The sequence below is a fragment of the Lutjanus erythropterus genome, chromosome 23, assembly GCF_056507025.1.
Source record: "Lutjanus erythropterus isolate fLutEry1 chromosome 23, fLutEry1.hap2, whole genome shotgun sequence".
Classification (NCBI taxonomy): Eukaryota; Metazoa; Chordata; class Actinopteri; order Lutjaniformes; family Lutjanidae; genus Lutjanus; species Lutjanus erythropterus.
Window position 1 is genome coordinate 2,427,194 of NC_139339.1, and position 13,860 is coordinate 2,441,053.

The following is a 13,860-nucleotide window of genomic DNA, read 5'->3' on the forward strand; positions in this document are numbered from 1 at the left end:
GACCAGGTTTTAGCTGGTCTAAAACACAAGTGGTTTTGGCTCCAATACACCAAGATAGCAAAGCTCCTGATCATAACTTCATCCTGCCCTCATTTTTAGACCTCCCACCCATGGATGTACAGATCAAGCACAAGTTCATTTACTATCTTGCAGACGTGGCGAAAATGGCAACTGTGCTGGTGTAAGACAGAAAATCCACCAGCGCATCTGTTTTGTGCACATGTGTGAGATGTGGTCCCACAGTCTTGTTCAGATTTCTGATAATACTTATGATCCTGTTTCTGAGAATCAGAAGTGTTCAGTTCCCCGTTTCTGAGAGATGAGAAGATATGAAGTTGTATATAAGAGCTGGTGCGTCTCCCTCAGTGCCACAGGACGACTGAAGACACTGACACTGAGAGACAAGAACAGCAGGTTTGCTACAAACTCTCTTATCATCTTGGATTTTCCTTGTTTGATTTATCTTGTTCATACAGAAGCATCAGTAACGTGTCTGTCTCTCTGCATCAAAGGTCATCATCATCTTCAGCGTCTGCATCGTCTCGTCTCCTTCACCATGAAGATGCTCACTGTGTCTGCACTTGTTTGTGTCATGATGGCTCTGACTGGAGCTGCTGGTGAGTTTTATATAACAAAGTCTCACACGTCTATATACTGTGAATAAACACTAACAGTCCAGGTCAATAACAGCAGTGTCAAACTTTCTAGATCCTTCAGAGGCAACACCCAAAGATGGTCAAACAGGTTTGTGGATTTTATGTTTTCATATCCTACATTTTGTGCCAACGACCAGTTTTTCTCTGATAAATGTTGTGCTCCATTATGTATTCTATGTTTAAACATTCAAATCTTGTTATTTTATATCAGCTTATGTTGTAGTAATATTACTCATCAAACTCTGTTTGTTCTCAGAGAGTCACCTCGTCAAAAGGTCAATTTCATGTTCCGACGGCTGGGTTCCGATCAACGGTCGCTGGTTCCGCGTCGTTCAAGAGGCCATGACTTGGGCTAAAGCCGAGGTGATGAGCTTGACTTTGATGCACAATATATTCTGTGTACATATAAACAGATGTTTTGTTAACTGTCATCTGTCTGTTTTTCTCCACTGTAGAAAAACTGTCAGTCTCTGGGTGGAAACCTCGCCTCCATTCACAGCCTGCAGGAGTACCAGCAGATCCAGGATCTGACAGGACTGGAAAGATGGTTCGGAGGCTCTGATGCACAAGAGGTATACTACACCTCTTATAAATATAAATATGTACATATATACTATATTTATTGATCATATCTTGTATGATACTCATGCTACACTATATTAAGTGTTATATTCTTTACTGTATCGAGTTGTATTATTATATTCTGACCCAGTCTGACTGCAAAGCTGAATCTCAGTCCAGCTGAACACCTGAGCCGGATTGACCTGCTGCTCTTTCTCCTTTTCCTCTTTCTCCTCATCCTCACTCCTCTGTCCCGCTAACATGACTGTAGGTAGAAGAAACAGAATCAGAAGTTTGATAACCGCTGCGCAAAATTATTGAGATTTATTCTGCTTTATAATTCTGATAAAAATTCCTTATTAATGAGAATAATTTTAGAGACAGGCATACTGTTTTGTGATTGTGAAGACGTGTGTGTGTGCTTCAGATGAACATGTCCGGTGCTATCTTGTGCAGAGAGACAGATTGCTCTACAGACTTTGCACTTCAACCGGTTTTAACCCACCAAAAGCACAAGTGGTTTCAACTCCAATGCACCTTGTAAAAGATAACAAATGCTCCTGGCCACACCTTTGTTTTTCCTTCATTTTTAGACCTCCTGCCCACAGCCGCACAGTCCAGGTACAAGTTCATTTGCCATCTTACAGACGTGACACAAATGGCAAATGACCTGTGCCGGTCTAAGATAAGAAATTCTGCTTTGCACCAGGTGTAATATTGGGTCCTAAGTATCATTCCTCTGGTTTGTGGAGTTACAGTAGACTGTTTCATATTACTGTTACACAGTGGTGGACAGTAACGAAGTAAATTTACTTGAGTACTGTACTTAAGTACATTTTTTGAGTATCTGTACTTTACTTGAGTATTTGTTTTTTTTGAAACTTATTACTTTCACTCCACTACATTTCAAAAACAAATATTGTACTTTTGACTCCACTACATTTCTAGGAAGGTTGTTGTTACTTTTTGACTGAGCACATCGTTGAAGTCAGCTGTTGCTGTTTTTTTCTTTTCTAAAATGCAATTGGTCACATGCTGTGTTCCTCACAGAAAGAAACCAATCACAGTAGCTCCTCTCAAATGGGACTGATGTAAAAGTAGAAATACGTCCAGGCGCACTAACAAGCACAAGCAAGCTCTCCCTCTTTCATTCAAACAAAAAGTGGTAATGGTGATGGCAGGAGAAAGACAAAATTAAATCTCAAGATGTTATTATAATTATTCATTATTCCAGGTAGCTTTTAAAGTTTGATTGTTTTTATTGGGGTGAAAAATATCACATTATTCATGTACATAGTGCCTCTGAAGACAGAAAGAAATCTCAGTTATTTAACAGACTTGGAGAACTCCTTACAGTTCACTTCAATCTACTTTTATACAGTGATTTTAATACAGTTACATCAGAAAATGACAACAGCTGTCCTTTTTGTTTTTGATTGTATTTCTATGCTGAAGTTTTTATAGGTGTTTCTATAGACTTTGTGTATCAGAGTGGTTCTACAAGCATCAGTGCATCATTAGATGGTTTCAGAGAGTTACAAGCTTCTGTAAATGCATCATGAAAACAATACGGCATGTATTGATATTAGAAAATGTACTTTGTAATTGGTACTTTTGAATACTTAAGTATTTTTATAAACGTGTACTTCTGAATACTTAAGTATTTTTAAAACCAAGTACTCTAGTACTTTAACTCAAGTAAAATTGTGACTGAGCAACTTTCACTTGTAGTTGAGTAATATTTGACCAGGAGTATCTATACTTTGACTCAAGTACTGGGGTTGAGTACTTTGTCCACCACTGCTGTTACATACACTAACAGTAATATTAGGTTAGTCCTCACACCACTGTGTCACTTTACTTGATACACTTTTTGACATTTACTTTACTTAAAGAGAATAACTTAAACCATTTGAACTTCCTGTAATATTTAATTCTGTTCTGTCCTGCAGGAAAACCAGTGGTTCTGGACTGATGGTACACCTTTCGACTACACCAACTGGTGTTCTGGAGAACCTAATGACGGCAGGGGCGGGCAGCACTGTTTGCAAATTAATTACTCAGGTAAAACAACACAGTCTTTAATGCAGGAGTGATGTAAATGTTGTTTGTTTGTTTTTTCTAAGTGATAAATGCCAATTTTATTGTTAAAATTCTGAATGGTGAATGTCAGACAAACAGCTCAGATATAACAAAGTGTATCTCTCTATTTCTATCACATCAGTGGGTGATAATCAATACAGTATTACATCATTTACAACTTCATTTATCACTCTGATATTATATATCATATTAATATTATCTATTATACATCAGTGATCATAGTGTTGTTTCTCTTTGAATCCATCAAGATAAATCAGTCACATCATATCTGAGGTTCTGGTTTGTGCTGCATTCACTGACTCACATTGTTTTTTTTTTTGCTGTTGTTGTACCTGCAGCTCAGAAGTGCTGGGATGACTGTGAGTGCTTCCTTGAAAAACCATCTGTGTGTGTCATGAAAAAGTGATGATTTCTGGGCCGACACAGAGACACCAGGACATCTGTCTTCGTCCCATCAGTCTCACATACGAGCTGAAGTCCCTCTGTCTCATTTCATATCTTCACTGCTGTAACACAACTTAAGGTACGAGGCGACAAGTGAAACAGAAGCAGGACTGTCTCTTTAATAAGAGTAGACTGAATGTGTTATGAAAAGAATGCTTTTAGTTCAATCTCACCTATATTCTGCAGAGTGATCTGTTCTTTCTTTATGCAATAATAAAAGTCTTAAGCATTGGAAAAAGCTGCTCTGTCATTAATATTTTATTACAGTGTGGGTTTATAGTATGCATCTGAAAGAGCTCTAAATATTACACTGAATAATGCTGTGCATTTTTACATTGTTGGAGTAATTAATGGAGTTTATGTCCCACAAATAATCATTCTTGAAAGACGTACTGAGATCTTCTACTTCAGTAACAGTCACAGTGTCACTGAGTAAAAAATCCTGCTAAAGTATAAAAGTATAAACACCAAAGAACTCATCATGCAGAACGACACATTTCATAATCATGTATATTATATTACTGGATTATAATTATTATTGCAATTTCATGTCGCAGCTGGTAAAACTACAAATGCTTTTAATTCCTCTTTGTATCTTGTCTTAATCTGTAACAATATTAATTGGTTATATTTTGCATCATTAATCTGAAGTTGTAAAATACACAGTCATCAAATAAATAAAACAGACTTAAAAAGTACGATATTGGCTCCCAAAACAGAAAAACTCCAGAAGCTGAACAAGTGTCTGTGTTTGTCTCTCCTGTTCTTTAAATTCAGCTCATTGTTGAAATAAATGCATCCAAACAATGCAAAGTAAAACTGTGGTGTGTGAGTCTTCATGCTCAGTGAAGTTAGCCTTGATTAAAATATATATATGTAAATATATATTGTAACATTTTATTATAGAGGGTGTGCATAAGACTATCATTACACTGTCATAATCATAACATGAACATCTGTCATCATTCTCACCTCCTGGTTGCGCTGTGAGCAACTTTACTTTCTAAAAGTACATCAGTCAACCTGCAGAGCCTTCATCTGTCCACAGGGTGGTGCTGTGGTTCACTTGATCAGCTTTTTTTTTTATGGAAAATGTTTTTTCTTCCTCTCTGTCCATCTGGTCATCACCACAAATAGACATGTCACCCAATTCCTCCTCTCCTTATCCTCTAATTGATTGTTGTCTCATGTGAGGAAAATCATATCAAATAACTGCAACTGACATGTATATCATAAATTTGTTTTAAAACATGTAAAGTACTTCCCGCCTCCATCCATCACTCTGACACATGAACATCATTAATACCCCACATGAAAATCTGTCAGGCTGTTGCATTTGGACCAGGAACCGGAGAACAGCAGTCAGTGAGTTTGGAGACGGACAGGATTTTCTGCAAATTTGATCAGTTTTTGTTGCTTCCTCTGAGTTCCACCAATCACAGCTGACCCTGTGTAAACGTCTCAATGAACCGACTCAATGCTTTTATTTGTTGTTTGCAACTTTTTTGGATTTATGTTTTTTTTTTTACTGAAAAGAACACATTTATCATTGTTATTGACATTTATCAATGCTCTGTGCACTTCTATAATTTTGTGCTGCAGAGTTTGAGCTCCAAAAGGTAAGATTAGTTCGAATACTAAGGACAGAGTGTGGTTTTATTCTCCTTGGAATAAGCTGCCTTTGATTTTTAATGAATTGTGCAAAAAAAATGCAACTTTCTTTTGCAATTATTGCTTGTTTCTGTAATTTCATTGCAAAAAAAATGTTTAAAAACATTGCAACATATTGCGTTTTTTTAGAAAAACTTCCAGGCATTTTAGGCTGCAGCAATTCTAAGACAGGTCTTCAAGTTTGAAGTGGAGGACCACTGACCAAACTGCTGAATCTGACAAGCTGCGAGTTAGAAAATGCTGGAGTGTCAGTGTTTGTGGGGATGTGAAGGAGGTCTAGGTTTGAATGCATTCTGTGTGTTTTGTTGCTGTTTATCCAAGTCTTACATTGACTGAGGTTGTTTTTCTTCTCTCGCCTTCTTCTTTCTGTATCTGTCCATCCAGTCATCCATAAAAACAGACATGTCAGTCATTGCCTCCTCCAACAACAGGTAGTATATAGTAGGATTTTTAGTATAGTAGGATTATCAGAGTTTGGTTGATGATAATGGTTGATAAAAGCAGTGAGACTCAACCAAACCAGCAAAGCAACCAAGATGAACTCACAAAGTAACAATCAGCAGCTCCTGTTGCAGATCAGCAGGAGCTGCTGCAGATGGTGTCAGTCAGTTAGACTCTGGCTGGAGTGTCGACGGGGAACCAGGAGCAGGTGAATGAGGAAGAGCAATGAAAGCACCTGAGGAAGTGGGAATGTGGGGAGAGAGAGAGAGATAAATACGCAGATTGTGACAGAAATATTCTAAAATACTGTCACATTACACGTATTCATTTGACACACTGTTCATATAGAAATATGGAAGAATGCAGCTTGAATTGAACAAGGCATAGCAAGAACAAGGGAAATAAACAAACAAACAAACAAACAAACAAAAAAAAACGTTTCAAGCCTCATGTTCTGTCTCCACCCTGTTCTGCAAAATTCATGCAAAACATCCCCGGCTTCAGTCTGTCACTCTCACACATGTGTGAATGTGATGAATAACCCAGACTCACCCGCAAAATCATTATTGTACATTTGGACTGGGAACCAGTGAACAGCAGCGGCGGGTTTGGAGACGCAGAAGAAGGACGATCACAAACAAACGTTGCTGACAAGGTGGGAAAATTCTTGCTATTCCACGATTTTTATCAAATACTTTCTCGTCATTTAATTCATGATATTGCTCCAAAAATATTTTAGTATACCTCTAATAACTTTTATCTAAAAATACAAGATCCCAAATACAACAAAATGTGAGATAAGTAGTTTTCTAAGGCGTCTTTCAGTTTTTATTTTTCATAAAATAATTTATCTGGCATTCACTGGGATGTAATACGAATAAGTTGTAACTGCGATTATAAACTGTGGTGTGAGCTGCAGTATGAACATAAAAGATTTCTTAACTAGAGTTCTGTTGCTGTTCTGTTGGTGTAGACAGTCAGAGGGAAAGTCAGAGAGCTGTGCTGGAGTGGGAGTGTCAGGGGTTTGGGTTGAGGAGGGGATGTAAGTTTTAATGCATTTATTTGAACATGTTAGGGACCAGTCTGCTCTCACTTCATGCATGAAATACGGCAGCTTGATCAGTGCCGCTATGCTTCAAACTTCTAGCGTAATTTGTGTAGTTGTTCCCCTAGTCTTATATTTCGATGTGCTGTCAAAGTCAGGTGACGTAGTATAAAAAGATTGTATAATGAGATTTCAATGTAGTTCTTTCTTGATTGATTAGAATTGGCTGAAGAGATAACATAACATATGGAGGAGTGCTAAGGATGACTTAAACAGTCTCGCAGCCTGAGGGAAGAAGCTGCTCTTCAGTCTGGTGGTATGGCAGCGGATACTTATGTATCTCTTGGCAGGAGTCAGAAGGTTGAACAGACTGTGGAGCGACGCACATAAATTACATGACGTATCAAACAGTTGTGCCTTGATGTGGAAAGTCTACCTAAACATATTTATTATTGCTAACTTGACCAGTGAGCCCTATATGAACAACAGTGATGCTAGATGGGTAACTGCAGTGTCAGTTTAAAATGTAGGAACTGAACAAGTTGTCATATTTGACAGGTGTTTAATTTCTTTATCCTTATCTTCTTGGGTCTGAACTCTCTGCCCTAACCCTAACTCTATCTGACTGCCTGCCTGATGTCAAGAAACTCTCAAGAAACAGAAATTAGACTGAGAATCTTAACTCCATGTTGGTTTATTTGCATCAATACAGAATACAAACAGACAGCGCTGTCTGGAGACAAGCTGACTAAACAAGGAAAATGTACTAGACGTTTTTTGGGATCAATAACGTGTCTGGACCAGTTTAAGATAAAAATGCATGTCCTCGATGCTACTATTTTACATCAGCTGATCATTCTGTTTGTTCCTATTTTTTTACCCCTCAGGTTGTAGCAACCCAGACACACAGAACTTTGGATGAACCAAACTTCGACCTTGTCCAGAACCTGGCATCACAGCTTCAAGCTCTGTAACACACACACACAGAGTACTTTGTTTTCTCCCTCTCTCTTTCTTCTTCTCTATCTATCCATACAAACAGAAATGTCACGCAATTCACCCTCCAGCTTCTTCCTTAACTCTACACTTCAGCAGTGCATCACCAACAGATTGAGCATTTCCATCTCTACAGCCTACAGTGTCACCTACTGCCTCCTCCTCCTCCCTCTCTTCATCCTCATCCTCTACTTGGGATACCAACAATGGAGGAAGCAGCGCTCTGTTGCCACGGCAGCGAGGATGAGCCACTCCGACATCTTCACCTTTAACATGGTTGTCTTGGAGATGCTCAGTCTCTTGGGGTTTGTCTTCTACAGTTATGGTTCCTACACTGATCAAATACTTTTACTGACAGTGGGGATGAGCACTTTCTCTATCATCTCAGTTGGACAGATTCTGTTTCACCTCCTCACCTGTGTGGAGCGCTACCTGGCTGTTGTTCATCCCATCACCTACCTGGGGCTGAGACAGGCGGGTGGGGTCAGGATCAGAAACATCAGCATTGGGTGTGTTTGGTTGATAAGCTTTGGAACACCAGGTCTACTGCTGGTCAATATGTATTATTTCTTTATGTATAACTTTGTGTTCTTGGTTTTCTGCAGCATTGTCATCTCTTTCTGCAGCGTTTCTGTTCTCTGCGTTCTGATTCGTCCAGGGCCAGGAGAGGTGGGAGGGAACAGAGAAGGGGCTGACCAATCAAAGCAGAGGGCTTTCTACACCATCATGGCAATAATGGGAGCTCTGATGTTGAGGTTCTTGAGCAGCCTGGGTTCTGTTGTGATGTATATGTTAACTTCATCTGTAGTAGGCTTCATTGATGCTTGTGTAGTGGGGACGTCTGTAGTCTGGTTCACTCTGCCCAGCAGTCTGGTCTTACCTCTGCTGTTTCTGCACCGGGCAGGAAAACTACCAGCCTGCAAACACAACACTGTGTCATCTTGAGCAGTGGGTTACAGCAGCATGAATGAGATTTGATTAAACCAAATTAATCTACCATATTAAAAAAGAGTGTAAATTTAAGATCACATTTATCTCTCAATGGAGCAGATTCCATTTGTTTGTATCTAATTTTAAGTTGTTGCATTTAAGGGTGGGTTCACACTAGAGTTTAATATCATATACGGACTGTGGATCGACAGGAAAGGGAGTGAAAATTCACTCCTGTGTCACCGTCCAGTTCACGCCAGCCTTGTTTGGTCAGGTTAGACCTTAACCCTAGAGCGTTTACCCCCGTGGTGCAGTTTGTAAAGCTGGTATGAACACCAGAGTCTGGTCCACCCTGAAGAGCTGGTCTTGGACCACTGTCGCTTCTAATAGGAAGCATACAAACCATACAGGACAAACCTGCATCGACTCATGACAAAGTGAGAAATACCTGCATTATTAAACAACTCAATACTCAGTCTAAGGAGAGGTTCATATGCGCAGCCCTCTAAAATGTGCTGACATGCACTCCAGATCAACACCAACACGAACCTATCAGTGCTCCGTGGAACGATATCCAGGCCGAAAATGTGCTGTGCCAATAATCAGTTACGTTTCCACCAGCAATCAGCTCCACAGGACATGAAAGAGTGGCTGATCGTACTCACTGAGGCAAGTCCTGTGGAGCTGATTGGCTAACTCTTGCCACATGACCTGCAAAGTGCTGCATTCAAAAAAGTCTCTCTCTCTCTGCGCTGCAGATGCGCCCCAAAAAATGGGCGCGCCTTAAAGGATGCGCAACACAACCACATTGCTTTTGGTTTTGAGTCATTCTTGTCCCACGTCCCCATTTAAAATAATGAATTCATGCACGAATAACATCTGAAAGGAGCTGCCAAGTGTGTGCATCCAGGGTTCTGTAGTAAAAGTGTTGGTCATATTCTCGTGTGTTTGTCCATCCAATAGTTTTAGGATTGGAAACAACAGAAATTCAAAAAAGATTATAGGGTTAAGTGGAAAAGTTTAATTTCCACCATGTTTTGCAATACAGAATTATTTCCTACATGTATACATATATGGAAATTACTGTTTATGTTGGTTTATTTCTTTTCATGGTATTTTATTCTTAATTTAATTAATTGTCTTATATAAGTTGCATGTCTGTGTTAGGTAATAACTGACCTTGATACCTTGATGTTTTCCACCTGGTTTTCCATCATTTGAGTTTTGGCTGAAGCTTTTAATTATATAATCTTGTTGAACTCTCCTCTTTTGCTTGAACTGTCAATGTACTTGATTTCTAATATTTTGATGGCAACGCATATTAATATATTTTTTTAGCTGCAGTGAGATGGAAACTTGTTTATAGACAATATTAAGTGATTGATAGTTGGAGCACTTGGTGCTTGAATTGACACGAAGCTCTCTTGTTTTGTTCATATTTGGTTCTGTAATCAAAAGACCTAAAAACTGCAGTATCACAGTATGGTTAGGTAAGAAACATACAGTCACAGAGTTTTCGTTTTATTGCATAAGCATGTAAATACATTAAACACTGAGAGAACACACAGGTGCTCTAGGTCACACTGGACTATTTGATTTGAATAAGCAGCGATCTGAGTTCACGGGTCATTTGAATCCTGTCAAACACTCACTTTAATGGACAGATGAAATAAATCAGTGAAAGTCAACACCAGTGCTGCTTCACACACTGAAGCATCACAGCACAGTAGCCTGCAGTTGCAGCTCTTTCTCATATATTTTGGAAAATAAATGTAAAAAACAGGTTAATTTATTGTGTCGTCTGTCTGGTAAACAGGTGTACAGAGGTGTGCTGTGTAAGTAGTTTTGTAGCATTACATGAACTGAGGATTGACAGAGAATAGCTGATGTTAGCCAGATGTTAGCCAGGGGTGTCCACCCACTTCCAGTCTATATATTAAGCTAGGCTTAAAATGTGCTAAATGTCTGTAAGTCAGAAAGTGAGTGAGATTTCCAAAATGTCTGAGTTGTAAAATTTAAATGAAATTCAAGCTAATGTTTAGCATGTAGCTATGTTTCCCATGTTAGCATGCTAACTGTAAACAGCATTTACCACTGGCAACTTTGTTTTATTGTTAGATGATATGACTTTTTTGAGTACAATAAGGGAATGTTGGGGAATATTGATGAATATTTGATTTATCTTTATTTTCTTGTGTGTTTTGACCTGAGTTTTTTTTTTTGTTGTCATCCTCTGTGGCTTCTGTAGACCTGTAACAAATGAACAGGAAATGGAATTTTATTGTGAAACATTATGTTGAGTAAATAAACGAGCGAATGAGGGTAACAACATCCTTGTTTTACATTCATTTGGACAAACCAAGCTATTTGACAAATTAAATTTGCACCTGACAGTGTGCAGGATGTTTGCCAGATGACAGTCAGGGGTTCTAAGTATTCTCAAAAAATAAATAAACAAATAAATTACATCACCATCAGCGGTGTGGTTCTGCAGCTGTGGTGCTGTTTCATGCTGACATGGAAGAATGAAATTTGCCTTCTGTCACTTAGAGTCAGGAGTCATGATACATTGGTTTTGAAGCATGCAAAACATCTCCGGCTTCAATCTGTCACGCTCACACATGAATATTGTTAACAACCCAGTCTCACAGGGAAATTCATTACTGTACATTTGGACCAGGAACCAGTGAACAGCAGTCAGTGAGTCTGGAGACGCAGAGAAAGACGATCACATACAAACACTGCTGACAAGGTGGGAAAATTCATGCTGTTCCACGATCTTTACCAAATGCTCTCTCTTGTCGTTTAACTGATGATTTTGCTCCAAAAATATTTCAATATTTAATAATTGTTATGTAAAAGATAAATGATGTCATGGATTGCAACTAAACATATAGCAATTACTTATAAACAGATGCATGCATGATCTGATCACATTATACAGTATATGGAACCCATGTTTTCTGTTATGTGATCCTAATTCCAGAAAACACCAGTGTCCATTTCATGTTCTTAAAATGCATTTTCCTTCTACACAAGTTTGAAGTGACAACGTGTTGGAGTGTCACAGGTTTTGTGGGTGTGAAGGGGGTCGAGGTTTGAACTGAAGGGAAGGGAATGTTCAAGCTGAATCTGATGACCTGTACTGAGGCTGTTTGCTCCCTCTCTCTTTCTTTGTCTCCATCTGTCCTTACAAACAGACATGTCCCTCAATTCATCCTCCAACTTCTCCCTCCAACCTACAGTTTTTGATTGCGACACCAACAGATTGAGCATTTCGATCTTTACAGCCCTCAACGTCATCTACTACGTCTTCCTCCTCCCTCTCTTCATCTTCGTCCTCTACGTGGGCTACCAGCGATGGAGAGAACAGCGCTCTGTTGCCACGACAGTGGTGACGAGCCACTCTGACATCTTCACCTTTAACATGGTTGTCCTGGAGATGATCAGTCTCTTGGGGTCTGTCTTCTACACTTACGGCGCCTACGCTGATCAAAGCAGCGCAACGAATGCGGGGAAATACATGTACGCCATCATCCCACCTGGACAGACTCTGTTTCACCTCCTCACCTGTGTGGACCGCTACCTGGCTGTTGTTCACCCCGTCACCTACTTGGGGTTGAGACAGTCAGGCGGGGTCAGGATCAGAAACATCAGCATCGGGTGTGTTTGGTTCCTTTGCTTTGGATCAATATATGTTTTGATGTACATTGAAGGTTTTGGCATCATCTTCACTTTACTTCTTTCAGCCTCTTCCTCTATTGTCGTCTCTTTCTGCAGCCTTTCTGTTCTCCGCATTCTGATTCGTCCCGGGCCGGGGGATGTGGGCGGGAACAGGGAGCGGGTAGACCAATCAAAGCAGAGGGCTTTCTACACCATCATGATAATAATGGGATCTCTGTTGCTGTGGTTCTTGACCCGTCTGTTGTCTCTTGTGCTGTATACTACATCTGTTATAGGAGAGCGTGGGATCTGTTTGATGCTGATGTCTGTAGCTTGGCTCTCTCTGCCCAGCAGTCTGGTGTTGCCTCTGCTGTTTCTACAGCGGGCAGGAAAACTACCAACACTGCGTCAACTTGAGAATTGGATTAGAGCAACATAAATGAGATTTGACTGAATTAAATTAAATTAAACCATGTCAGAAGTGCGTCTTAAAAGTCATCTGTTTATCCAGGGTGCTCGGGAGGTTGTGCCACACATCACAATCTGCTTAGACTCAGTATACACATTCAGGGATACCGTTGAGGTAAGGTTGCCACCTTCAGTGTGGTCGCCTTGCTGGCAACCTCAGGCACGGGGACACAAACCAAGCAGGGCTTCTGGTAGGGTTGTGTGACTGGATGAATATATTACTTATCAACTTATCAATCCATTAGTGGCTGTTAGTTTGACTGTTTGCACTTAATTCAACCAAACCAGAGTTGGTGAGTTTTACAAGTTTTTCTGCTGAGTTTAAATATTTGAAAGTGTGTTTTACGAGAAGTTAATGAACCAACTAAGCTCATCTTAATTCAGTAAAAGAATGAAACCTCAGTTCAGAGGGTGATCGCTTGTATTTATCTGTTTAAAATGGAAAATATTTCATTTCTTGAGACTTTGTGACTTTACTCTGTGTGAACATACAGAGCTCATGTAATGTAGTTGTGATGGCGAAGGCCACACAAATGGACAGTTGAGGGTAAAACCACACACACACTCACCTCACTTCTTTGTTCAATGCACAGGTTAATTTAATTTGCAGTCAACCACGCCGTTTATTTGAGTTATAATTTCTTTATTTTCCTTTAGCTTTACACTGTTTAAATGGAGTGCACACATTTTCACACTGTAAGGTTAAATTTTCTGTTGTATTAATCATTTTTCTTTGTCTTCTTTTGAGTTACCATGCTGGTGGGGGTGGTTTCCTCCCAGACAGGCAAAAGGTGTGGCCAAGGCGTGCAACCTGTTAAATCCTGTGGCCAGCTCATCGGGCCGTACCATCTCCAGCCATGTCAGAGGGGGGTTTTGGGTTTA

The 13,860-nt window shown here is 39.7% G+C and overlaps 3 protein-coding genes across 4 annotated transcripts; all 3 read left to right on the forward strand.

Annotated features, from left to right (window-relative positions):
• The first annotated feature begins 258 nt into the window (after positions 1–258).
• On the forward strand, positions 259–4,002 carry LOC146305305 (type-2 ice-structuring protein-like). Of its 2 annotated transcripts, XM_084712929.1 has the most exons (7): positions 259–414; positions 513–617; positions 709–744; positions 913–1,019; positions 1,112–1,228; positions 3,170–3,281; positions 3,659–4,002. In XM_084712929.1, exons 2-7 carry the CDS (start codon positions 557–559, stop codon positions 3,724–3,726), a joined length of 501 nt encoding a protein of 166 aa, XP_084569055.1. In that variant the 5' UTR covers positions 259–414; positions 513–556; the 3' UTR covers positions 3,727–4,002. The 2 variants fall into 2 exon arrangements, with proteins under 2 accessions (XP_084569055.1, XP_084569056.1); XM_084712930.1 differs by lacking the exon at positions 709–744.
• A 3,963-nt stretch (positions 4,003–7,965) lies between these two features.
• LOC146305306 (uncharacterized) lies at positions 7,966–8,862 on the forward strand. Its single transcript, XM_084713077.1, has one exon. It carries the CDS (start codon positions 7,966–7,968, stop codon positions 8,860–8,862), a length of 897 nt encoding a protein of 298 aa, XP_084569203.1.
• Positions 8,863–12,049: 3,187 nt separating this feature from the next.
• LOC146305307 (uncharacterized) lies at positions 12,050–12,949 on the forward strand. Its single transcript, XM_084713078.1, has one exon. It carries the CDS (start codon positions 12,050–12,052, stop codon positions 12,947–12,949), a length of 900 nt encoding a protein of 299 aa, XP_084569204.1.
• The last annotated feature ends 911 nt before the right edge of the window (positions 12,950–13,860 follow it).

Bases quoted from the DNA above. Each gene is read 5' to 3' on its own strand.
- LOC146305305 (XM_084712929.1), top strand. From the start codon at position 557: ATGAAGATGCTCACTGTGTCTGCACTTGTTTGTGTCATGATGGCTCTG. The intron at 618-708 runs GTGAGTTTTATA...CAAACTTTCTAG, and splicing joins GGCTCTGACTGGAGCTGCTG to ATCCTTCAGAGGCAACACCC. The intron at 3,282-3,658 runs GTAAAACAACAC...TTGTACCTGCAG, and splicing joins TTTGCAAATTAATTACTCAG to CTCAGAAGTGCTGGGATGAC.
- LOC146305306 (XM_084713077.1), top strand. From the start codon at position 7,966: ATGTCACGCAATTCACCCTCCAGCTTCTTCCTTAACTCTACACTTCAG.
- LOC146305307 (XM_084713078.1), top strand. From the start codon at position 12,050: ATGTCCCTCAATTCATCCTCCAACTTCTCCCTCCAACCTACAGTTTTT.